General features: G+C 43.6%; 1 protein-coding gene across 6 annotated transcripts in view; it reads left to right on the plus strand.

The window, feature by feature from the left end:
* Window positions 1-25,729, plus strand: part of LOC129703972 (C-terminal-binding protein 2) — a 265,226-nt gene that overhangs the window by 233,820 nt on the left and 5,677 nt on the right. For all 6 annotated transcript variants that reach the window (XM_055646726.1, XM_055646728.1, XM_055646729.1 and 3 more), the window contains 5 exons: window positions 7,148-7,354; window positions 17,683-17,897; window positions 19,234-19,364; window positions 24,813-24,940; window positions 25,297-25,414. In XM_055646726.1, the coding sequence (XP_055502701.1) occupies window positions 7,148-7,354; window positions 17,683-17,897; window positions 19,234-19,364; window positions 24,813-24,940; window positions 25,297-25,414 (799 nt within the window). The remainder of the gene's footprint in view (window positions 1-7,147; window positions 7,355-17,682; window positions 17,898-19,233; window positions 19,365-24,812; window positions 24,941-25,296; window positions 25,415-25,729) is intronic.

The raw sequence follows: 25,729 nt of genomic DNA on the forward strand, positions 1-25,729 counted from the left end.
CCACAAATATAATGAAAATATCAAAGATGCTGGAGATCTGAATAATAAAAATGCAGAGTTTATTTTTCCACAGCAGCTGCCTGACACCTGCTAAGTGTTTCTAGCAATTTCTGTCTTTTATCATTAATATAGAAGATGTGTAGCTGAGCTACATATTTCTTGAAACACAACTAAGCACATTATATGTCACAGCTTAGATAGACACAAAATGCTGGAATAACTCAGCGGGACAGGCAGCAGCCCTGGAGAGAAGGAATTGGAAACGTTTTGGGTCGAAACCCTTCTTCAGACTGAAGGGTCTCTGACGAAGGGTCTCGACCCGAAACCTCTCTCATTCCTTCTCTCGAGAGATGCTGCATGTTCCGTTGAGTTACTCCAGCATTTTGTGTCCATCTGCAGTTCCTTCCTATACACATCATAGCTTCTCTAGCTACATTTTCTTTTAACTTTCATAACATTCGTTCTTTCCTTTATTTTCCTCTCTTGGTCTCTATTTTCCTATCTCTGCTCCTCCAGTTAAGCTAAGTTTAATCTCTCCCATATGTGGTACTTTGACCAATACCCATCACTGCGCTTTGGTCTTCCTGATGCTCTGACAATTTCTAAGACCTTTTCCACTCCTAAAATCTCTTCCTCCTCCATTTTACAGACAGTGATCTCTTTCCAGCTCCCCCTTGCCCCATTTTTGATGACTGGACTTTTATGCCATCAAAACCACATAGTTTAGAATGTTGGCTCCAAGGCCCTTTGCTTTTCTAGCCCCCTCTTCAGATCTAAGATCCTTCTTAACTAGAAATAAATGATCACATAAAAAACAAACCACTTTGTCCAAAAACTCTATGTTGCTGTTTATATTCTATATGAACAACGAACACGATCTCATGTTCCCCACTCAGTCACCGCCTTCTCCTTCAGTGATCGGTATAGCGTAGCCAAAGCTGACATAGGCACTACACCATGCACTCACAGTGGGCAATGTCACAACTCCTCATCTATAAAATAATCACTTCATCATAAATGTGCTACATTTAATCTTGTGATCTACAACAACCACTTCGTCCGTTAAACACTCAAAAAGTCTGTTTCTATCTATTCTTCATATCATAACATTATTTCCAATACATCTATCAAATCATAGAAACATAGAAAATAGGTGCAGGAGTAGGCCATTCGGCCACATGGCTGATCATCCAACTCTGTATCCTGTACCTGCCTTCTCTCCATACCCCCTGATCCCTTTAGCCACAAGGGCCACATCTAACTCCCTCTTAAATATAGCTTTTAAACTACAGAAAAATGCTTTTATACATTTATATTTATATTTCCTTACCCAGAGCAACATCATGATGCTTCCTTTATTGGCTCAATGTTAAACACTTTATTTAATATTTATGTTATTACCACAATTTTTTATTTTAAACATGCTCTGTAAATATAATGCATTTTCTGTTTCAGTAACACAGTTCAGATGGTTAGTAATAGATGCATATGGAGAAATTAGAAATTCAATTTTCTGTTCACTGACTGGAAACCCAACTTCAGGTGCATCCTGAATCAGTTTGAAGAAAGGTCCCAGACCAAAATGTTGCTTTTCCTTGTTCTCCTCAGATGCTGCCTGACCCGCTGAGTTACACCAGCACTCTTCACCACCTGTCTTCTTCAGGTGTGCTACTGTTAACCACAGCAATCCGTTTCCCATTCCATGTTTATAATCGCTGTATGTTCATTGCAGATACAGATTCCTGTTGCTAATAGATTGTTCTTTAAAGCCTTTAAATTGATTCTGAATGTTCCCATTTCCATTATCTAACATGTAAACATGCACACAAAAAGCCCCACAAAACGTTAAAGATATTGACTTTAGCGTTGCTGTTGACTTTTAATTGGCTCAAATACACTTTTAAAGAAAAACACAATCTATTTTTCTTCTCACTTTCCCATTCCTTGAGGTAGTGACTCCAGTGAAGATGTTGGCAAACCTGCTGAGTCTGAACCGGGTGGTCATTTTACCTCGTAGATTCACTAGGGTGAGTGACAGCAAGTTATGGGAACCTGACCTTGCCTACACGCATGAGAATATCTCAAGTGAACAGCAGCTTTCCTTTCTTACTCCAAGGCCAGAAGGTCACTCTGACCAGAATGAGAGCAAATAATTCAGCAGAAACAGGAATACTGATTTATCTGGACTATTTGGTTCCATTCCTTTAGCAGGCATCCTCTGTTAGATTGTGAGATTAAAAGTACTGTCTGATTTAATGCAGATCAAATAAACTGCAGATGTGAGAAAACTGATATGAAAAGGGTCTCGGACCTGAGGTCCTTCCACCAGATGCTGCCTGGTGCTGTTTTCCAGCATCGTTTGGTCATATTATCTGAATTAGTATTGTAAACCCTAATTTTAATGGACCCCTTTATAACGGATTTCAGATATAGTGGACAGACCTTCCGACCCACTGACCCGCCTATATCTCGCACCGCCTACCTACCCCTGGTTCTGACATCATCCCCGAAGATGCATCAGCGAGCCCTCCTTCATCCACCGCACGGTCCTGTGACACAGCTGTTGTTGTAGCTCATGTTGTCGCCCTTGTGGACGGCACTTTCTTCAGGCTGCTAAAAGCGATGGGACGGCCCCGGTCACCATGGGGCTCCCTCCCCTCTCACCAGCCACTGCTTCTTGTTGCCGGCAGTAGTTTTATCCACTCCCCACTCGACCGCTTCCTTCGCTGTCGCCCTGTCCATTCAGCCACATACAATGATAATACCTTACTCGGTTGCAGTGGACAATCGGCAATAACAGACAATGGTTTGGGTCGGGACCTTTCTGCAGACTGAGTGGGGGGTAGAAAGCTGGAAAAGAGAGAGGGGGGGTGGGCAAAGCCTGGCAAGTGATAGATAGATAGATACCGATGAGGGGGATGTTTGGCAGATGAGTGGAGTAGGTGGTGGAATAGATGAAAAAGGGGTGTCGAATAAGGGAATAAAATAAAGAATAGGAGCGAATGTAAAGCCAGATGGAGGGATAAGACAGACAGGGGTGAAGGGAAAGTAGGAGGAGGAGAAAGGAACAGGGGAATGTGGGCGGTGAGAGGAATGTGTGCGCTCCAGTGGGGGAGCAACAGCAAATGAGAACTGGACCAGGAACCAAACGTATGGGCATCACAACAAGGGAAGCAGCAGAACATTGCAAAACTGTTCAATTCATATTTCCTACAGTGCTGTCCTCATCTATTCAATGTAGTCTATAAGTAGTCTAGAGGATTTTTTATTCACTTTTGCTTAACTGTATGAGACTAACCTCTGTAGCTGCTAAATTCCAGCCTACATATATACGACAGATGTACGCAGTATCTGACAGATTGGAAGAGTGTAAATATCCCCTGAGGAACATTCTTTCTTCAGAGGTCGAAGCATTTACCACTTAACACTGTTAGTTACAAACTGCAGCTACAACTGCAAGCAGCAACCTGCCAGTTCTACTTTCAAGTGACAGTGATGGATAGTAATGCTTTCGAAGACTAGCAGGGAGACTGGAGTCGATGCAATATTATATTGCATTTCTGTTGCCATTACATTCTGCCTCAATAACAAATATAGAATTAACAGAGCTGTGGTGTTTAAATATTGATACCGAGCTAACCACTTGCTAAACATTATTCTCAGCGGTGCATTTTATATGTTGTAACTAATACAATAAACATCTGCAGTTCTTCAGTCTGTTTATGGCACTATTTTTATATTTCCTGGCAGCACAACTGTGTTGGGGCTTACGGGCAAGTTTGTGCTCTGCAGGGGGCTTTCTTACAGGAGGCAGGAATGAGTGGAAGCCCAGCCACTGCAGCCTGCAGAGTTGAGAGCAGGGATGGCTCTGGGAACAAACCCCCTCCAGCTGCCCAGTTAGCGAAAGCTGGAATAATATTAGAATGTTTATCCAGGATATGATGGTGAATGGATAGGGTGGGAAATATTCAGCTACTTTCCCACCAATTATCATAGGCAATTAGAAGGATTTTTTTTTTTTAAAGTTATGCCAGAGTTTGCAGTTTCATTTTCTCAAACAAAATTTTACAAACCTCTATCCAAAGGGGAAGAAAGATCTCTCGTTATTGCACAGGCTTTGGCTAGGGAGTCAATAAGTGTGACATCACACAGAACCAGGCCCTTCAACCCACTGAGCCCATACCAATCACAATCCACAAAAAAAATCAGTTTTGGTCCCCTAATTTGAGGAAGGACATTCTTGCTATTGAGGGAGTGCAGCGTAGGTTCACCAGGTTAATTTCCGGGATGGCGGGACTGACATATGATGAAAGAATGGATCGACTGCGCTTATATTCACTGGAATTTAGAAGGATGAGAGGATATCTTATAGAAAAATATAAAATTTGGTTTTTCAGGCCACTGGAATGGCGACTGTCAGAGTGGAACACACACACACACATCGCTTCCTTCACCTGCCCGTTATGCAGGTGGGGGACGGGGCAAGCGGGGAGAGCGCTGTCTGAGTGAAATTCACACGGTGGAAAGCCAATGTCTTACAGACACACCGTGATGAACAGGAAGGTTGGCGCTGTAATTAAGGTGAAAGCACAGTGTACGTGAAGGGTCACGTAAGTCCTTTAAAGGGGGGGGGGGGGGGGGGGGGGGGGGGAGGAGAAGGAATGGAGGCAACTTTTAAGAAGCCAGAGATACACGGCTGTGAAGTTCGGCGGACATTAACATTACCGGTCGGTTATCCTTGGGTCTGAAAACTACTGCTAACGTTTTTTCCCCCAATGAGCCAATGAAATTCGCCGGTCTCACCGGCAACAACCAACGACAACATTCAACCTCCTGGCAACCCACTAACGCTGCACCTGCGGCACGAGAATTATCGCTACTCTCCATGGCGGCTTCATTCTGGTTGTCAATAATTTGTTTTGACATGTAGACATATTCGCGGCGTCCATAATGAGGCCGCTACTAGTTCCCAGAATGCGGGAACTCCTCACGACCATGAAGGCGACTCCCCGGCAACCACGCGTGAACATCTGGCGACCATGTGGTGACTGCATAGTCTCCTGCAGTCGCCTAATAAGTCGCCTAAGTGGGACAGGCACATAAGGAATTGGACAGGCTAGATGCAGGAAAAATGTTCCTGATGTTGAGGGGAGTCCAGAACCAGGGGTCGCAGTTTAAGAATAAGGGGTAGGCCATTTAGGACTGAGATAAGGAAAAACAGTTTCATCCAGAGTTGTGAATCTGGAATTATCTGCCACAGAAGGCAGTGGAGGCAATTCACTGGATGTTTTCAAGAGAGGGTTAGATTTAGCTCTGAGGGCTAACGGAATCAAAGGATGCGGGGTGTAAGCGGGAACAGGGTACTGATTTTGGGTGATCAGCCATGATCATATTCAATGGCGGTGCTGGCTCAAAGGGCCGAATGGCCTACTCCTGCACCTATTTTCTATGTTCCTATGAATGGCGGTGCTGGCTCGAAGGGCTGAATGGCCTCCTCTTGCACCTACTCTCTATGTTTCTATGTTGATTTTTACCATTCATCTGCACTCTGGGGGTAAATTACCATGGATAATGACTATATCAACCTGCACATCTTTGGGATATGTAAGGAAATTGATGCACCTGCGGCCCATGCAATCACATAAAAAATATGCAAACTCCATTTAGATAGCACCCAAGGTCAGCATTGAAGCTGAGCTTGTACAGCACCTGTACCTGGACATGTACCTAACAGTTTCTTAAATGTTGGGATAGTCCCTGCCTCAACTACTTCCCCTGGCAGCTCGTTCCATACACCCACCACCAAAAGGTTGGTTAAACGTCTAGGAGAAATTTGAATAATGATGTTATCTAGGGTTCTAACATTTCTATTTATATCATATATTCCTGAATTAACATTGATAATCACTCTGGCCAAGTAAGCCATTCATGCAATAACATTATACCTTTCTGAAAGAGTTAGTTGGAGGTTAACCTCAGCAAAATGTGTGAATTACTCAAAAATCTGTCTCTAATTGGAGGTGTTGAACCCCTCAAAAGGAATGAATGTTGAAGCCTTATACAGAATCTTGTTACTACTGTATTTCATCTTTAGTGCTACTGAACTAAGCAGATGAGTTTACACAGGTGGATTCTATTATAAATCTGATAGTACGAATCTATCCAGTCAAATTATACTATACACGAGTACAAGCAGCATCACTGGAGAACATGGATCAGTGACATTTTGGTCGGGATCCTTCTTCAGTCTGAAGGGTCCCGACTCGAATTGTCACCTGTCCATGTGTATAGGGAGAATGTATAGGGAGTACAATAAGGGGCTGAGAATGCATCATTGCATCAGGACCTGGGTGGAAAACAGAATAGATCGCTTGATGTCAATGTAATACAAAAAAATAAATTTAAACCCAGCAGCATAAAACTGGTGCTGATGATGCAGTATAATTCATATACAACATGAAAATAAAGGGCCTAAAAAAGAAAATGATTCAGTTAATCGACCTCATGTAGTTCCTCATGAAAGTCTAGCTTTTGTGTTTTTTTATCATTTTGATTGCTCCACTGATCATGCCAGCTTTAAAAAATTGTTTTTATTTTAAAGCAAATCATCTCAGACTGGTGGTTTCAGCCTTGAGACGAGTTGCGTGTCCCAATTCTCCACACACTCTTTACAGTCCTTGCCCCAGTCCAGTTATTCTCTACCTCCATCTTTAATATCCCATCCAGTCTCATTCCAGTGTGAATTGCAGGGGCTTCTCCACGACCCTGTCTGACCCCTGGGCCCTCTATGACCTCAGACCAGCCGCTGTTGATCTGTGAGCCTGTTCTGGCCACTGCCTCTGGGACCTTTCCCCGGCTGGTGCCCCCTCCTCCAAGGTCAATCGTGCCACAGTTTGCACTCAGGCTTTTGTTTTTGGCTTTTGACAACATGTACTGCCCAAAGAACACACAGTTCTCTGTGCATGTGACCTCTAAAATGCGCCAATAAAGATACTCGATTTTTTTTTTTGTGGGAATTTTATTGCAATCCATATTTGCCATTTTGTTGAAGCCGCTGGTGGATGAACAGACTGCGGTGTGATTAGACATTTGTTGCAGCTTCCCCGCTGTTCCAGTGCCCTGATGTGTTCTGCTCTTCCTTGCGCAGGGATCGCCGTGTGTAACATCCCAGCGGCAGCCGTGGAGGAGACGGCCGATTCCACCCTCTGTCACATTCTCAACCTCTACCGAAGGAACACGTGGCTGTACCAGGCGCTGCGCGAGGGGACCCGGGTACAGAGCGTCGAGCAGATCCGAGAGGTGGCGTCAGGAGCGGCCAGGATCCGGGGGGAAACACTCGGACTCATCGGTTTTGGTAAGCTCACTGCAACTGGGCAGAAAGATTGCTTCCTGCTTCGACACTTGACACAAATTAACCTGGTGTAAATGTGTTGGAAATGCTTTCCATTATTTGGTTGAAAATTGGAATACAGTTTAATATCTTCCAGACGAGCTAATTAACTTTTGGGCTTGCACTTTCAATTGGAATATGAAAGAATTGTCCAGGTCGACTCAAACTTGTCCCATGAACAATCTACTTCCATGGGGTTAGGTTTAGCTGTATTATTGTCAAGTGTACCAAGGTTCAGTGCAAAGCTATGTTTTGCATGCTTTCCAATCAGATCCGACAATACTAGATACTAATACAATCATGTCAAACTCAAGTACTATAGATACAGCAAAGAGGAATATACTGAATGCAGAATACAACATTCCAGCATTTTAGCGCACCAGTTTCATAGACAATGACCAATGTCTTTGTACAGTACATAGCTTATAGAAGCGCCATTCAGCAGCCTATAACAGAGGGAAATTGAGTCTGGTGGTGTGAGCTTACAAGCTTCTGTATCTTCTGCCCAACAAGAGTGGGGAGAAGAAGCAATGACCAGGATGGACCAGTCTATGATTATATTTTGTTTGCTTTTTCAAGGCAGCGTGAAGTGGAGATGGTTGATGGCAGGGTGTCTGGTCTGTGTAATGTACTGGGCTACATCTATAACTCGCTCACAATTACTTGTGGCCTTTTTTAAACTTTAGTTAAGAGATACATCGCAGAATCAGGCCCTTCGGCTCACTGAGTCCGCACCGACCAGTGATCCCCACACACCAACACTATCAATAGACAATAGGTGCAGGAGTTGGCCATTCGGCCCTTCGAGCCAGCACCGTGTGATCATGGCTGATCATCCACAATCAGTTCCCCGTTCCTGCCTTCTCCCCATATCCCTTGACTCCGCTATCTTTAAGAGCTTTATCTAACTCCCTCTTGAAAGCATCCAGAGAACCGGCCTCCACCGCAGAGAATTCAACAGAATCACAACTCTCTGTGTGAAAAGTATTTCCTCGTCCCGTTCTAAATGGCTTACCCCTTATTCTGAAACTGTGGCCCCTGGTTCTAGACTCCCCCAACATCGGGAACATGTTTCCTGCCTCTAGCATGTCCAATCCCTTAATATTCTTATATGTTTCAATAAGATCCCCTTGCATCCTTCTAAATTCCAGTGTATACAAGCCCAGCCCTCCATTCTATCAACATATGACAGTCACGCCATCCCGGGAATTAACCTTGTGAACCTAAGCCGCACTCCCTCAATAGCAAGAATGTCCTTCCTCAAATTTGGAGACCAAAACTGCACACAATACTCCAGATGTGGTCTCACTAGGGCCCTGTAGAACTGCAGAAGGACCTCTTTGCTCCTATACTCAACTCCTCTTGTTATGAAGGCCAACATGCCATTAGCTTTCTTCACTGCCTGCTGTACCTGCATGCTTACCTTCAGTGACTGATGAACAAGGACCCCCAGATTCTGTTGTACTTCCCCTTTTCCCGACTTGACACCATTTACATAATAATCTGCCTTCCTGTTTTTGCCACCAAAGTGGATAACCTCACATTTATCCACATTAAACTGCATCTGCTATGCATCTGCCCATTCACCCAACTTGTCCAAGTCACCCCGCATCCTCATAGCATCCTCTTCACAGTTCACACTGCCACCCAGCTTTGTGTCATCTGCAAATTTGCTAATGTTACTTTGAATCCCTTCATCTAAATTATTAATATATATTGTAAATAGCTGCCGTCCCAGCACCGAGCCTTACGGTACCCCACTAGTCACTGTCTGCCTTTCTGAAAGGCACCCATTAATCCCTACTCTTTGATTCCTGTCTGCCAGCCAATTTTCTATCCATGTCAGTACCCTACCCCCAATACCATGTGCTCTAATTTTGCCCATTAATCTCCTGTGTGGGACCTTAACAAATTGCTGCACACACTTTACAATTTACAATTATACCAAGCCAATTAATCTGCAAACCTGTACATCTTGAGCAGAGTTGGTCCCAAACCAAGCTGTGAAGCAAGTGACAGTAGGTTTTCTAGCGTTCATCTGCAGACGTTTGTAAGAATCATTGGAGACACAGGTCTCTTCCCAGCCAGCGCTTGTCCCATCTGCTTTGGCTTAAGAGAGGAGCTGCAAGAGCTTCAGGTGAGTCTGGTCTAAACGTTTGGAATACAAAATGGTCAAAGGTACTTTAGAAACATAGAAACATAGATGCAGGAGTAGGCCATTCGGCCCTTCGAGCCTGCACCACCATTCAATATGATCATGGCTGATCATCCAACTCAGTTTCTCGTACAGGTACCTGCTTTCTCTCCATATCCCCTGATTCCATTAGCCACAAGGGCCGTGCTGCTTTAACAGAATCATAAAAAATAAATGGCAATTTACCTTAATCATTTAACTACTTTGGAACTATGTTTGAAGTGTAAATGGACCCACTTTTGGGACTTGATGCTAATATGAGGGAGCAGAGAGAAAAGGAAAGATTCAAATAACTTAGTTTTAGGTGGTCTGCCTCAGTCCAAATTTAATAAGGATCAATCTATAATGAAACAGTGAGAAGCAGTATAGTCACAGGCACTGTTGTTCCCCAGCTTTCCATTGATTAGCTGTGTTTCTATGATTTACATGAAGTATGCTCTAACCAGTGCACACATAGCATTGTACAGCTTTCTGTTTTCCATCTTAATCTTGAGAGATGTCCAAGTTGGCTGCATCCCAACGTAGCGAGTGATCCAAATGCATTTTGTTCAAAACACCTTGGTTGGTTATATTTTCCAACATTTGTTGAGGTTCTCTGCAAGCTAAGTGCTGCTGAAGTATGAGAGATTGGCAAGAAGTTGGTGTTTGAGGTTGGAGTTAGGTTTTCATTTTCAACGAAAGAAAAGCTGGTGTGTAGTCATTCATATGGTTACAATCTGGCCAAAATTATTTTATTTGCCTCCCGCTGTAAATTGTTCTTGGAAGTTCATTTGCATCTCTTCCTCTGCAAAACAAAATGGTTTCAATGCAACTGCTTGTCATAAGAAACTGCTCTGAAGGTTCATGAATAAAAAGGAAACAACTCTCAAGAGTCAAGTATTTCCCAGATGTTAATGTCTCCATCTGAAAGCCGCAAATGAGGCAAATTAACTCAGATTCAGTCGTTTCAGTCACCAAAGCTGTCGAAATTTATCACACCGGTAAATGACCCTTCTAATTCTCTTCAGTTTGAGGAATTCCTGGAAGCTCTTGTCATGTGACAAGCCATTTGTAATACTTCTAAAAATACTTGACTTATTCTGCTTTTACAGTGGATACAATGGAGAGGGGGGGGGGAGGAGGGAGGGGAGGAGGGGAGGAGGGGCGAGGGGGGGGAGAGAGAGGGGGAAGAGTGGGCAGGGAGGGGGAGAGTGTAGTAGGGGAGGGAGAGGAGTAGGAGAGGGAGAGGGGTAGGGGGAGGGGGAGGAGGGGGGGGGGGGGAGGGGGAAAGAGATGAGGGGAGATAGAGGAAGGGGTGAGAGGGGGGGTAGGAGGGCAGAGAGGGAGCAGCGGGGGAGAGGGAGGGGGGAAGAGTTTGAGGGGTTGGGGGATCCCTCCCGCCATAACTCCTCTCCTCTCCCGACCTCCCTCTTATCCCTCTATCCCCAGCTCCCCCACTGCCCACCTCTCCCTCTATTCCCCACTCTCTATCGCCCCCTCTCCTCTCCCTCTATTCCCCACTCCCTATCGCCCCCACTCCTCTCCCTCTATTCCCCTCTTTTCACATATTAAATTGAAATGTGACTTTCCTCATAACAGTTTTAGTGCCTTGCTGTTTCTTGACCTCTTTTGATCACAGTAGCTGGGAGAGAGATTGCACAGAAATGAAGTCCCTGGGGCCCTTGTGTCAATTAGTGGTTTTGAAGTGAACGGCTACAAGCCAGAGGACAAAAACTACAGAAACTTCCCATCAGAATGTTCTCAGAGTTGTGAACTGACAACATATACAACACATTTTGCATTGTTCATTTTGCACAGTTCGACTTTTTTCAAGGAATCTCTGATCAGCCATTTTGTTTCTCTACGGATTGAATGGTTACGTTAGAAATATAGAAACATAGAAAATAGATGCAGGAGGAGGCCATTCGGCCCTTCGAACCAACACCGCCATTTATTGCTATCATGTTTGATCTTTCCCAATCAACAACCCGTACCTGCCTACTTCCCATATCCCTTGATTCTACTAGCCCCTAGAGCTCTATCTAACTCTCAAATCCATCCAGTGATTTGGCCTTCACTGCCCTCTGTGGCAGGGAATTCCACAGATTCACAACTCTCTGGGTGAAAAAGTTTTTTCTCACCTCAGTCTTAAATGGCCTCCCCTTTATTCTAAGACTGTGGCCCTGGTTCTGGGCTCGCCCAACATTGGGAACATTTTTCCCGCATCTAGCTTGTCCAGTCCTTTTATAATTTTATATGTTTCTCTAAGATATCCCCTCATCCTTCTAAACTCCAGTGAATACAAGCCTAGTCTTTTCAATCTTTCCTCATATGACAGTTCCGCCATCCCAGGGATCAATCTTGTGAACCTACGCTGCACTGCCTCAATCACAAGGATGTCCTTCCTCAAATTAGGAGACCAAAACTGTGCACAAAACTCCAGATGTGGTCTTACCAGAGCCCTATACAACTGCAGAAGAATCTCTTTACTCCTATTCTGAAATCCTCTTGTTATGAAGGCTAACATTCCATTAGCTTTCTTCACTGCCTGCTGTACCTGCACGCCAACTTTCAGTGACTTGTGTACAAGGACACCCAGGTCTCTCTGCACCTCCCCCTTACCTAACCTAACCCCATGGAGATAATAATCTGCCCCCTTGTTTTTGCCGCCAAAGTGGATAACCTCACATTTATCTATATTATACTGCATCTGCCACGCATCTGCCTACTCACTCAACCTGTCCAGGTCACCCTACAACCTCCTAACATCCTCTTTACAGTTCACACTGCCACCCAGCTTTGTGTCATCCGTAAACTTGCTAGTGTTGCTCCTAATTCCCTCTTCCAAACTATTAATATATGTGGTAAACAGTTGCGGCCCCAACACTGAGCCTTGCGGCACTCCACTCGCCACTGCCTGCAATTCTGAAAAGGACCCGTTCACTCCTACTCTTTGCTTCCTGTCTGCCAACCAATTTTCTATCCATGTCAACACCCTGCCCCCAATACCATGTGCTCTAATTTTAGTCACCAGTCTCCCGTGCGGGACCTTATCAAAGGCTTTCTGTAAGTCTAGATACACTACATCCACTGGCTCCCCTTCATCCATTTTACTTGTCACATCCTCAAAAAATTCCAGAAGATTAGTCAAGCATGATTTCCCTTTCATAAATCCATGCTGACTTGGACTAATCCTTTTACTGCTATCCAAATGCCCCATTATTACCTCTTTAATAATTGACTCCAGCATCTTTCCCACCACCGAAGTCAGGCTAACTGGTCTGTAATTCCCTGTTTTTTCACTCGCTCCTTTCTTGAAAAGTGGGATAACATTAACTATCCTACAATCCACAGGAACTAATCCTGAATCTATTGAACATTGGAAAATGATCACCAATGCGTATACTATTTCTAGAGCCACCTCCCTGAGCACCACCACGGATGCAGACCATCAGGCCCAGGGGATTTATCATCCTTCAGTCCCATTAGCCTACCCAATACTATTTCTCGCCTAATGAAAATTTATTTCAGTTCCTCTACCCCCTTAGATCCTCTGTCCTCCAGTACTTCTGGGAGATTGTTTGTGTCTTCCTTAGTGAACACAGATCCGAAGTACCTGTTCAATTCTTCTGCCATTCCCTTGTTCCCCATAATAATTTCACCCGCGTCTGCCTTCAAGGGACCCACATTTGACTTTGCTATTCTTTTTCCCTTAACATATCTAAAGAAGCTTTTACTGTCCTTCTTTATATTCCTGGCCAGCTTCCCTTCGTACTTCATCTTTTCAGCCCGTATTGCCCCTTTTATTTCCTTTTGTTGTCCAATGAAAGTTTCCCAATCCTCTGGTTTCCAGCTACTCTTTGCTGTGTTATATATCTTTCCGTTTAGTTTTATTCTATCCCTAACTTCACTTGTCAGCCACAGTTGCCTCCTACTCCCCTTAGAATCTTTCTTCCTTTTTGGAATGAAACGATCCTGTGCCTTCTGGATTATGCCCCGAAATTCCTGCCATTGTTGTTCCACCATCATTCCTACTAGGATCCCTTTCCAGTCTACCTTGGCCAGCTCCCCTCTCATGCGTTCATGGTCCCCTTTGTTCAACTGCATCACTGACACTTCCGATTTAACCTTCTCCTTCTCAAATTGCAGATTAAAACTAATCATATTATGATCACTACCTCCAAGCGGTTCCTTTAACTCTAGTTCTCTTATCAATTCTGGTTCATTGGACAACACTAAATCCATAATTGCCCTTTCTCTGGTCGGCTCCATTACAAGCTGCTCTAAGAATCCATCTCGGAGCCATTCTACAAACTCTCTTTTGTTGGGGTCCTGAACCAACCCGATTTTCCCAGTCTACCTGCATATTGAAATCCCCCACCACCACAGTGGCATTACCTTTGTTACATGCCAGTTTAACTCCTGCTGCAACTTACACCCTACATCTGGGCTACTATTTGGGGGTCTGTGGATAACACCAATTAGTGTCTTCTTGCCTTTACAATTCCTCAACTCAATCCACAGTGACTCTAGCTCGTCAGTCCCTATGTCTTCCCTCTCAAGGGTCTGAATTCCATCCCTCACCAGCAGAGCTACCCCCCCCCTCTACCCACCTGCCTGCCCTTTCTATAGATGTATAACTCTGAATAAGTTCACATGCCCGACCCTCCTGCAGCCACGTCTCAGTAATCCCCACAATGTCATATCTACCAACCTCTAACTGAGCCTCAAGATCATCTGCTTTACTTCTTATAGTTTGCGCATTCATATACAATACTTTTAATTCCTTACGCATCTCACCTTTCACATCGATCCCTATTACACTTGTCCATATCCTCCGATCCCTTTGTGAGCTTCCTTTCCCGTTAATTCTGGGGTCATTAACTATCCCTTTACTCCCTTTCCCTTTAACTCCGTCCTTGACTATCCCATTTGACACCCCCCCCCTTATTTACTTTAAAATCACCTGTAGAAAACGTTCCTGTAGAAAACTCATGGCATTCTACTGCGTTAAAGATGCCAATTAAATGCAAGTTGGAAGCACTTAGCCAAACCTTGAAATTTAGATTGACACCAGAAGAAAGGTTTAGGAAAACATCTGAATGACGGCATAAGTCTGACTAAGAGTCCCGACTCGAAACGCCATCTGTCCATTCCCTCCCTAGATGCTGCTTGACCCCGTTGAGTGCCTCCGGCACTTTGTGTTTTGTTCGATTCCAGCATCTGCAGTTTCTTGCGTCATCAATATGGCAGATCTAAGCAGATACAGGACCATTTCTGCAAACTCTGGAGTCTGCGTAAGATTCCCTTCTTACCTGCAAATGTACCCTCTTGGAACCTCCAGTTACAAATGTCAGTATATCCATGGGCTAACTAAGCAAGAGATCTTTGCTGAGTTAATTATAACATTGATGATCTGACCTGCATTCAAATGCTGAACAAAGATGATGTTGCAAGAAGCTGTAAATAAATCTAATTTGAATATTTCACACATTATTATACTCCTGTCACACTCTATTGTAGAACAGGAAATGAATGACAAAGATGCACTAATCTTGATGACAGCAGTATTCAATGCATACTGAATCTTACGCAGGCTCCAGAGATTGTTAGAGCTGTCTCTAATCTGAACTGAATATGTACCAGATAGCATTAGGGATGCTTCCGTTGCTTTATATCAGTCAGCTTTCAGAATCTTGTTTGATGTTCAAATACATGTGGGCCAGGTGAAAGCAGGGATAGGATGGTGCTTAAGAAGGAACTGCAGATGCTGGAAAATTGAAGGTACACAAAAATGCTGGAGAAACTCAGCGGGTGCAGCAGCATCTATGGAGCGAAGGAAGTAGGCAACGTTTTGGGCCGAAACCCTTCTTCAGACTGATGGGGGGCAGGGAGAAGAAAGGAACAATGAGGAGGAGCAGCACGAGGGCTGAGGGAGGGATAGGAAGGGGAGGAGACAGCAAGGGCCAACACAATTGGGGGAATTCAATGTTCATGCCCCCAGGATGCAGACTCCCCAAGCAGAATATGAGGTGCTCTTCCTCCAATTTCCGGTGTTGCTCGCTCTGGCCATGGAGGAGACCCAGGACAGAGAGGTTGATTACGGAATGGGAGTGCTGAGCCACGGGGAGGTCAGGTTGGTTAATGCGGACCGAGCGGAGGTGTTCGGCGGAACGATCGCCAAGCCTCCGCTTGGTCTCACCGATGGTGCTTCACAGTCGATTGGGCTGCGGTTGGTTGTTAGGCAAGCTGATGCTTGTAAAACACCCACAACTTGCATAACCCACTGCAGAGTTACCGTCATGATTGAAATCATGCTTGGCCACGTAGAAGATGGCCAGGCTGGAACACCAGACTATATTTGGTCCACTAAAGCTGTATTTTATCACCAGTCTTACTTCTATGCTGTGGTACTACCACAGGTAACATGAACTATTCATCACTAGCATTGAATGGGCCCGGCTACAATATTTACAGTTAGTAGAAACAAGGAACTGCAGATACTGGTTTACAAAAGAAATACAGAGTGCTGGAGTGACGCAGAAGGTTTGGCAGCATCCCTGGTGAACATGGATGGGTGACGTCTCAGGTCGGGTCTGAAGAATGGTTCCCATCAGTGTCAACATTGGAGACCCACTATCTGACATCTGATTGGAAATATTAGCGCAGTGTGCTTCTGGTTTTTGGTGGCTGCATCTATTCCAATTTACTTCGGTAATGCGGAAAGAAACAGTGGGAGACTTGTTACGTCATAAAGTGCTCGACTTTTGTTGGGAAAATGTCATCCGCATTGAGGTGGCAACAGTGGCTAGCACAGTTTCCCAATGGGCATGCAATTGGATCCAATTTCAAAGCTGTTTGTTTAATGACCTAGTAATTATGCTGCAGCTGTTCTTCTTTATCAGAAACTCTTCATTAAGTATGTGTCGGGGCACCTCATCTCTGGCCAGTTGTCCTGGTCATGCCCAATTAAAAATCCATTTAACCAGAAATTGCCATGACAACAAGTTGCAAATGATACCATTATTAAACAACTTATTATACAAAATTGCAAAAACATCCTTGTAGGACGACATCCAGTTTTGATCTGTAGTTGAGATTATTTTACAGGTTCAGTTAGAAAGCCTATGAGCGCATTGTATGCCTCTATATATGTATGTTACCAATTGTCACTGCTTTAAGCAGTACCAAAATTAGGCTGTGACATTTTGGCATTAAATGCGAAACACCGTTAGGTTTATGGACCTCGAGGTAAATTAAGAACCTAACATCGCTAGCTATGAAGGGGAGGACAGAAAATCACCTTAATTCCAATCACTTCACAACTTCTGAAGTGTTTTATATTTGGGATTTAATTTTCTCTACACTTAATTTACATGATCACAATCAGGAAAATATACACTAATTACATAATGAGGTGATAGAGATATTGTATAAATTAAATTTGTTCCTTTTAGACTTAGAGGTCAAAGCCTAGTGGCAGAAGAATGCAGATTTTTTATATGTTTTCATCAATTATTTCATGAAACAAGAATGACTTGCATGAAATTTACTTTTGGATATTGGTATAAAGGAATGCTTTTTAAAAAATGTCACTTTTCTTTTCCTTGTGGTCCCATTTTCCTGCATCGACAAGGCTGGCAATCCCCACCCACTGACACCTACAGAGATTCTGCAGATGCCTTCCTTGTGTTAATTTACCAAGTGCCAGCTTGCCATATTTCTGGTCTTAACCAAGGCAAGGCAGCTGAGAATGTAGCAAAGCTTTCTCCCTGCAGGAATCCTGTGAATCGTACAAGAAGACTACCGATCACACTTGGCTCTCCTGCCAAAACACAGCCCTTTCTGCATTTAAATGAGTTATTGGAACTGTTACTGTGGAAAAAAAATCCTTTCTGTCTCCCTGTTATTAAATCGCTTCTGAAACCTCTTTGATCAAACTTCACATCGTAAAACGTTGCTAGCTAATACTGGAGTGAAGCACCTTGGAATGATTTACTGTTAAAATGATCACTTATGTCGCCTTGCTTCTTTAGAGCAATAGTGGTTTAGATTAACTCAGTCAATAGTATTGCCCACTATCTCATACTACAAAATCATTATGTTGTTTGTTTTGCAGGTCGTGTTGGCCAGGCTGTTGCTGTCCGAGCTAAAATCTTTGGGTTTAATATAATATTTTATGATCCATATTTGCCCGATGGAATTGAGAGAGCTCTGGGCGTACAACGAGTTTATACTCTTCAGGACCTGTTATACCAGAGTGACTGTGTGTCATTGCATTGTAACCTGAATGAACACAACCACCATCTTATCAATGACTTTACCATCAAACAGGTAATCCCATACTAAGAGAACGACAACCAGAGCTCCAGGTATCTCTTGCCCTGCCGTAGAACGTTTCCTCTAAGAAGTGGTTGGGGAGTAAGAATAAAGCAGTCCCTGTCCAGAGGAGTCTTGTGGCCACTGTATTATGATTATACACTGTTCTTGATATACAGTGAGTGAGTGAGTGAGTGAGTGGCTCACTGATCTGGTACATATGTTGTTCAGTCCCCGTGTGACATGAAAGAGCAAGGCTGTGACAGCCAGCGTGGCAAAATCATAACCTGATTATACATTCATACAGCATGGAAACAGGCCCTTCGGCTCGACTTGTCCATGCCAACAAAGGAGTGGAAATAAATTCAGCTGTTCCATTATCTTCAATGACCTAGATACAGTTCCTGCCCTCAGGTTAGAGAATGACAGTGAAAGAGTTTAGGGAAGAATCATCTACTGGCCTTCTGTGCCAGACAATTCAAGAGGTTCCACGGGAGCAAACCTTCATAAAAGGATGAGGGGATATAGGTCAACATAGTGTGAATATATTCATCTACTGTTTCATATTCTGTGTAATCTATGTTGTCTTTCATTTTTTGTGGTGTATTTTTAATGATAATGTTACAAAAGGTAGTGAGGTGCATAGTTAGCTACATGTACACCAGCAGATTCCAACACATGTTTGCTGGTATTAGTCGTTAAATAAAGAGATACTGCACATTTGTATTTCCGTTAGGATAGATTCAGGTTTACAAACACTGGTGTAACAACCAATGTGGGACGCATGATAATAACAAATAATTCCTACACGAGTACATTAAAAAACGCCACTTGGCAGTGAAACTGCATGCAGCCTGAGTTAGTATCCTCAGGAGAAAATGGATAACTTGAGGCCAAAAAGGTACATGTCATAGTCTATTTTTCACTTAAATTGACTGAAAATCAATAAATGCAATCCATTCATTGTACAAGGGATGTTCTTTACATGGAGTAAAGACTGATACATTTCTTAGCCAAATAATACAGAGGGAACATGCTGTATGTGACCAACATGACCCTGTTGATGTTGGTCTGTCAGAATCCCAGTGTTAAATGCTGAATCAGAAATAGACAAGCACAACTTGAACTTAGTCAGTGCTGCTCCGTTTTCTAAACAGACAACATCTATTAATCTGTTCTTTATTCAAGTATTGCTTTTACTCCATTGAAGCTCACTGCAACATTATAGATGTTAAAGCCACATCACATCTGGTTTTGTGCACAAATTAGATGTCATAGTACTTGTTTTCTCATTGTCATAAACTCTGTTCATCATCTCCTGAAGTAAACTCTTGCTGTGCTTGGTCCGCAGATGAGGCAGGGAGCATTTTTGGTTAACACAGCGCGAGGAGGATTGGTCGATGAGAAGGCTTTAGCTCAGGGCCTGAAAGAGGGAAGGATACGAGGAGCTGCTCTTGATGTCCATGAGAGTGAACCTTTCAGGTGAGATGCAGTCATCAACAACAAATCTAAAACTAACCAGAGTGGAGCAGTACCTCAATGTAGGAAGCACAGTGTCGCAATTAGTAGAGCTACTGCCTCACAGCTCCTGTGGCCTGGGTTTGATCCTGATCTCCAGTGAGTTAGAGTTAGGGTTTGCTCTTTCTCCCTGTGACTGTGTGGGTTTTCTTTTGTGTGTTATGGTTTCCATCCACATCCTAAAGATGAGCAAGTTGGTGGTGAAGGGTAGAGTCAAGAAAAGCTTTTCACTTACCTCAGTACGTGTGACAATGAACTAAACTAAACTCAACTAAACCCATTGAAAGATACAGCGAAGAACCACGTCCTCTGGTTAATGGTATTAATTTCTTTATTTTGGAAGTTTTATTTACAGGCACTCAACTTAATCAAAAACGACATTGCACAGAGTTGATTATTAAAAAAAGACATCTAATTGCATTGCTTACATCTCTATTTTGTTTCACTTTTTCCTTCTCATTTGGTAATTATACTTCCTACTTGATTGGACATTATACCTCTATTAGAGTCATCGAGTCATACAGCGTGGGCACAGGCCCTTTGGCCCAACGTGCCCACACCGGCCAACATGTCACCAGCCACTCAGGACTTGATGCGTGATGATAGAGATGATATACTGCTTCAACTGTAATACTTGCAGCTATGTCAAACATACATCACGCTGCATGGTTTGGGTTAATTTGGAAAGTCAGTCTTCAGCCTTGAACCCTTTAACCAACTTGCTCTTCCCAATCTCCTGATCGGTCTTGAGTTCAACCCTTCATCCAAAAATCTGACACGATATTTGTGGCCCCCAATTTTCCGGTCCCATTCCTGTAGCCAAACTCTCCAGCTGCTAAAGTGGCACAGTGGCACAGCGGTAGAATTGCTGCCTTACACTGCCAGAGACCCGGGTTTGACCCTGACCTTGGCTCCTGTCTGTATGAAGGCATAAACATGTTCCTGTGATCGCCTGGGTTATCTCTGCGTGCTCTTGGGATGTGTGGGGGGAGAGGGGAACAGGAGCACCCAGTGGAAATGCACGTGGTTACAGGGAGAATATTACACTTTAAACTCTGATTGGAAACATTTGTTATCTGGATATGATAGGATTATAAATATGGCCACTGGTTAATGTGATCACTTTTTCCAATACCCACAAAATCTGAAGAAGTGTCTCATCCCGAAACTTCACCTATTCCTTTTCACCGGAGATGCTTCCTGACCTGCTTCCTGACTCCAGTATTTTGAGTCAACCACAATATTGGAGCTGATTTGCCATCTTCTCGGGCATTGGAAGTAGAACAGCTGTTACACAAATTGAGTATAATTAGCTCTTTCTCAGTTGAAGAATGCCAGTGGTGCTTTTCTTTATCAGTGTTGTATAAACAAAAACTTGAAATGCTTTACTTTGCATTTTGTGAATAACAACTAAGAGCCATCAAATTGTATTGAGACTGAGAATCTTCATGGAGGGGTGACGTTTCAGGTTGAGACCCTTCTTTTCAGACTGATTATAGGGGGGAGATGAGATGAATGCTGGAGAAGGAGAGATGCGGGGCAAAGTGTGGCAGGCAATAGGTTGACAGGGCAATGGTTTTTACGATATTCAAATGATTGGAACAAAGGCCATAGATAAGAAAGGAAGCTGTGGAACATGTTTGAAGAGTTGTGGATTGTAAAGCTGGAAAGAGGAAAGTGGCACAATTATGTTCAATATTTATACTGTTGGGTGGCGAGCTACCCAAGCGGAATTTGAGTGCATTAGTTTCATTTAACGATACAGCGTGGAAGCAGTCCTTTTGGCCCACCGAGTCCGTGCCGACCAGCGATCCATGTACACTAGTTCTATCCTACAAACTAGGGACAATTTTACAGGAGCCAATTAACAAACAAACCTGCACGTCTTTGAATTGTGGAAGGAAACTGGAGCGCCCGGAGATAACCTATGCAATCACAGGGAGAAGGTCCAAACTCCGTACAGACAGCACCCGTACTTAGGATCGAACCTGGGCTTCTGGTGTTGGAAGACAGTAACTCCACCGCAGCACCACTGAGCTGCCGCTAGAGGTGCTATTCCTCCAGTTTATATGATATTCCTTCCTCCATTTGTTTAACTCAGTTACTATGAAGTAAACTAAATATAACAAAACATCTGAGCCAAAATTATATATTAAGTACAGTGAACTTTAGAAATTTTGCCCACTGGTTAATCCTGTCTGTTCTCACTGATTTTTTACCTTTATGAAAATAAACTGGGATGAAATATCTCTATTGAGCAGTATCATACCACCCACTTGTTACACACGGTATCAGATTCAGATTCAGATTCAGATTCAATTTTAATTGTCATTGTCAGTGTACAGTACAGAGACAACGGAATGCATTTAGCATCTCCTTTGAAGAGCGACATAGCAAACGATTTTGAATAAAAAAAATAAATAATAAGTGTCCGGGGGGGGGGGGGGGGGGGTGATTGGCAGTCACCGAGGTACGTTGTTTAGTAGAGTGACAGCGGCCGGAAAGAAGCTGTTCCTCGACCTGCTGGTTCGGCAACGGAGAGACCTGTAGCGCCTCCCCCGGATGGTAGGAGGGTAAACAGTCCATGGTTGGGGTGAGAGCAGTCCTTGGCGATGCTGAGCGCCCTCCGCAGACAGCGCTTGCTTTGGACAGACTCAATGGAGGGGAGCGTGGAACCGGTGATGCGTTGGGCAATTTTCACCACCCCCTGCAATGCCTTCCGGTCGGAGACAGAGCAGTTGCCATACCATACTGTGATGCAGTTGGTAAGGATGCTCTCGATGGTGCAGCGGTAGAAGTTCACCAGGATCTGAGGAGACAGATGGATCTGCTATTTAGTCCCATTGACTGTAGGCAAATTGAATACAACCAGCAGGGGATGTGGTGCTGGACACAAAAAGCTGGAGTAACTCAGCGGGACAGGCAGCGTTTCTGGGGAGAAGGAATGGGTGACGTTTCGGGTTGAGATGCTTCTATGCTGCCTACTTTGTCCTGTTGCTCCCTGAATTTCCATGTTGTTTGTACCTGGCATTTGGGGTGAGGTAAAGTACCAATTTAACCTGAATATGAGCTTTAAAGACTACTTAGTGCTCCTGTTTCAATACACCTTTACTGTTTTTGACATTTTATAACTTGGATTTGACTTGTGATACATATGGACTCTGCATACAGGATATAATTGTTGTATTTTGACCTGTCAATTGACTTCTGATTCTAAGTGGCACTGAACCAACACCTTTAATATATTGTTAAAACTCCACCATGGTATTTGTGTGGCACACAGTGTCTTACAGCTGTCTTACAGCGCCAGAGACCTGGGTTCAACCCTGATCGCGGTTTATATTTGTGTGGCGTTTGCACGTTCTCCCTGCGGCCATATGCATTTTCTCCAGGTGCTCAGGTTTCCTCCTGCATCCCAAATGTAAATTGTTCCTAATGTGTCGAGAGTGGATGAGAAAGTGGGATAACATAGTACTGGTGTGAATGGATGATTGATGGTCTTAGTGGATTCGGTGGGCTGAGGGGCCTGTTTCATAGAAACATAGAAAATAGATGCAGGAGTAGGCCATTTGGTGCTGCCCATTAATTGAAGGGTTAACACAAATATAAATTCACAACTTAAATTCATCTACCCTTTATTGCTGATAGAAATTGTGTGCGGCAGAGATAACAAAGGAAGGAAGGGGACAAGGTATGAAGGGTTTTTAACATGATTTCTGATCTGTGGCCAGGCCACAGTGTGAGGCTCCATCAGTTGCAGCCCCTACATTTCTACCATTGATCTGACAGATCAAATAATCTGCTTCTGTGTCAGTGTAAGAAGGCCGTGCAAAACTCTGGTGGGAAATGATTGTCTATTACCATCTACAAAATGTGACAACAGAATGTGAAATTATATTAAATAGGAAATCTACACCAGTGTAAGATTATAACGTCATATGAATGATTTATACTCTGTTGTTCAACGGCAGTAGTTAATATGTCCAGTGATACTTTGCAAGATTAATGAACAGTTGCCAGAAAATAGGGCAAAACAAAATAACGCAAGTAAACTTTTTGTAATATTTTTTGTAATATTGGTACAAGTGTGCCACAGGGGTGCAGCAGTTAGTTCTGCTGTAATACACTTCAAGGGTTAGGTTTCAATCCTGACCTTGGGCAGTAACCTTGTTGAGTTTGCACAATCTCTGTGTGACCATATGGATTTCTTCTGGGTTCTCTGGTTTCCTCCCGCTTCCTAAATATGTGCTGGTAGATTAATTGACTACTGTAAGTTACCCTTCGGTGTATGTTAACATTTTTTTTAAATCAGAAAGTGGAGATGACGGGTGTGTGAGAGAGAATCTTGGTGCCACAACATAACCACTATGTGCCGCTCTTCTCGACATCTATTCATTGCGTCGTTTTCCTGCCTTGTAGCGATAGTTTGATTCCAGTTGCCCGCTCTTGATTTTTCTTATTAGTCAATATAAAATATTCTGCTAGTTCTCACCAGGATGCTCTGTGGGAGAGGGAGAAGGAGGCCATACGGCTCATCAAGTCTACTCGGCCATTCAATCATGGCTGATCTATATTTCCCTCTCAATTCCTGTCTCCTGCCTTCTCCCCATACCCCTTGACACCCTTATCAATTAAGTATCTGTCAATCTCTACCTTAAAAATACCCAATGACTTGGCCTCCACAGCAGACTGTGGCAATGAATGCCATAGATTCACCACCCTCTGACTAAAGAAACTCCTCTTCATCTCCTTTCTAAGGAGACATTTAGAAAACACCCTCTCCACATCCACTCTATCCCAGGCCACTATTTGTTAAGGTCTGACCCCCCCCCCCCCCCCTTTTCTACCAATCTCCAATGAGTACAGTTTCATCAAAAGCTCATATGTTGATCCATGAGATCATTCTTGTAATTTATCATATGTCTCTAAATACTCGGAAGTCTCATCCGTTATAATGGACTTGCATGGCAGACAGATATTGCTGACTTAAACACTGATCCCTGAGAGTTTGGTGGCAGTTATCCTTCATGCTTTCACCCCCCTTGCCTCCATGGGTTAATTGCTTTGGGTTATTGGATTGATGAGCCACAGGAGGAGTGCGATCATATTGCATTTACAGATTCCTGCAGTGAAGATTGACATAAAATGCTGGAGTAACTCAGCGGGACAGGCAGCATCTCATGAAGAGAAGAAACAGGTGACATTTTGGGTTGAGACCCTTCTTCAGACTGAAGTGTCTCGACCCAAAACGTCACCCACTCCTTCTCTCCAGAGATGCTGCCTGTCCCGCTGAGTTACTCCATCACTTTGTGCCTATTTTCGGTTTAAACCAGCATCTGCAGTTCCTTCCTACACATTCCTCATTTACAGATTCCTTATTTATAGAGACTCCTTATTTTGTTTCCCATGCAGTTTTACACAAGGCCCGCTGAAAGATGCTCCCAACTTGATCTGCACACCGCACACATCCTGGTACAGTGAACAGGCATCCCTGGAGATGAGAGAAGCAGCTGCCACTGAGATTCGTAGAGCTATTACAGGTGAGACCACTTGACAGATGTGATTTCAGAAGATGTTACGATGATGGTACTTGTTTACCTGTAATTATGTGGTGCAACATTCTTCAATATAAGTAAATATTTCCATCAATTCTCCTATATTGGTAGCGTCATTACTTTAATCTGCGCGTGCGGAAGGTTTAACGGAAGTAATTATGATGGTAGACAAAATTGCTGGAGAAACTCAGCGGGTGCAGCAGCATCTATGGAGCGAAGGAAATAGGCAACGTTTCAGGCCGAAACCCTCCCATGTTGGCTGTGTTTGATATATTATCTTTATGAATGTATATTTGTAATGCGTTAAATTGTGATATCTCTGCCCTGTTTGTTCTCCACAGGTCGGATCCCAGACAGTTTAAGAAACTGTGTAAATAAGGATTACTTTGTTACAACTGCTGCCTGGCCAAGCATGGATCCACAGGCTGTCCACCCAGAGCTCAATGGTGCCACCTACAGGTAAGATGATTCTTTCACGGGCACATTTTTAAAACAGCATCGCGTTCATTCTCAGAACAGGAGATTGTACGGGGAAAAAAACAGCATTTATTCCCTTTCTATCATTGATTGTTGAATAAACGGGTTGTCGTGGCACTTCAGGGGGCATTTAAGAATCAGCCAACGTCTACAAAAAAGTGCGGATGAGGCAAATCTGAAATTAAAACAATTAAAATGCTGGAAACAGCAATGTTTTGAGTCAGAGACCCTTTGTTCAAACCCTTCTGACCTACTGAGCATTCCCAATGCTTCCTGCAAGAGTTAACACGTTTGGGA

Source organism: Leucoraja erinacea, chromosome 15, assembly GCF_028641065.1.
Source record: "Leucoraja erinacea ecotype New England chromosome 15, Leri_hhj_1, whole genome shotgun sequence".
In the NCBI taxonomy this organism is placed as follows: Eukaryota; Metazoa; Chordata; class Chondrichthyes; order Rajiformes; family Rajidae; genus Leucoraja; species Leucoraja erinaceus.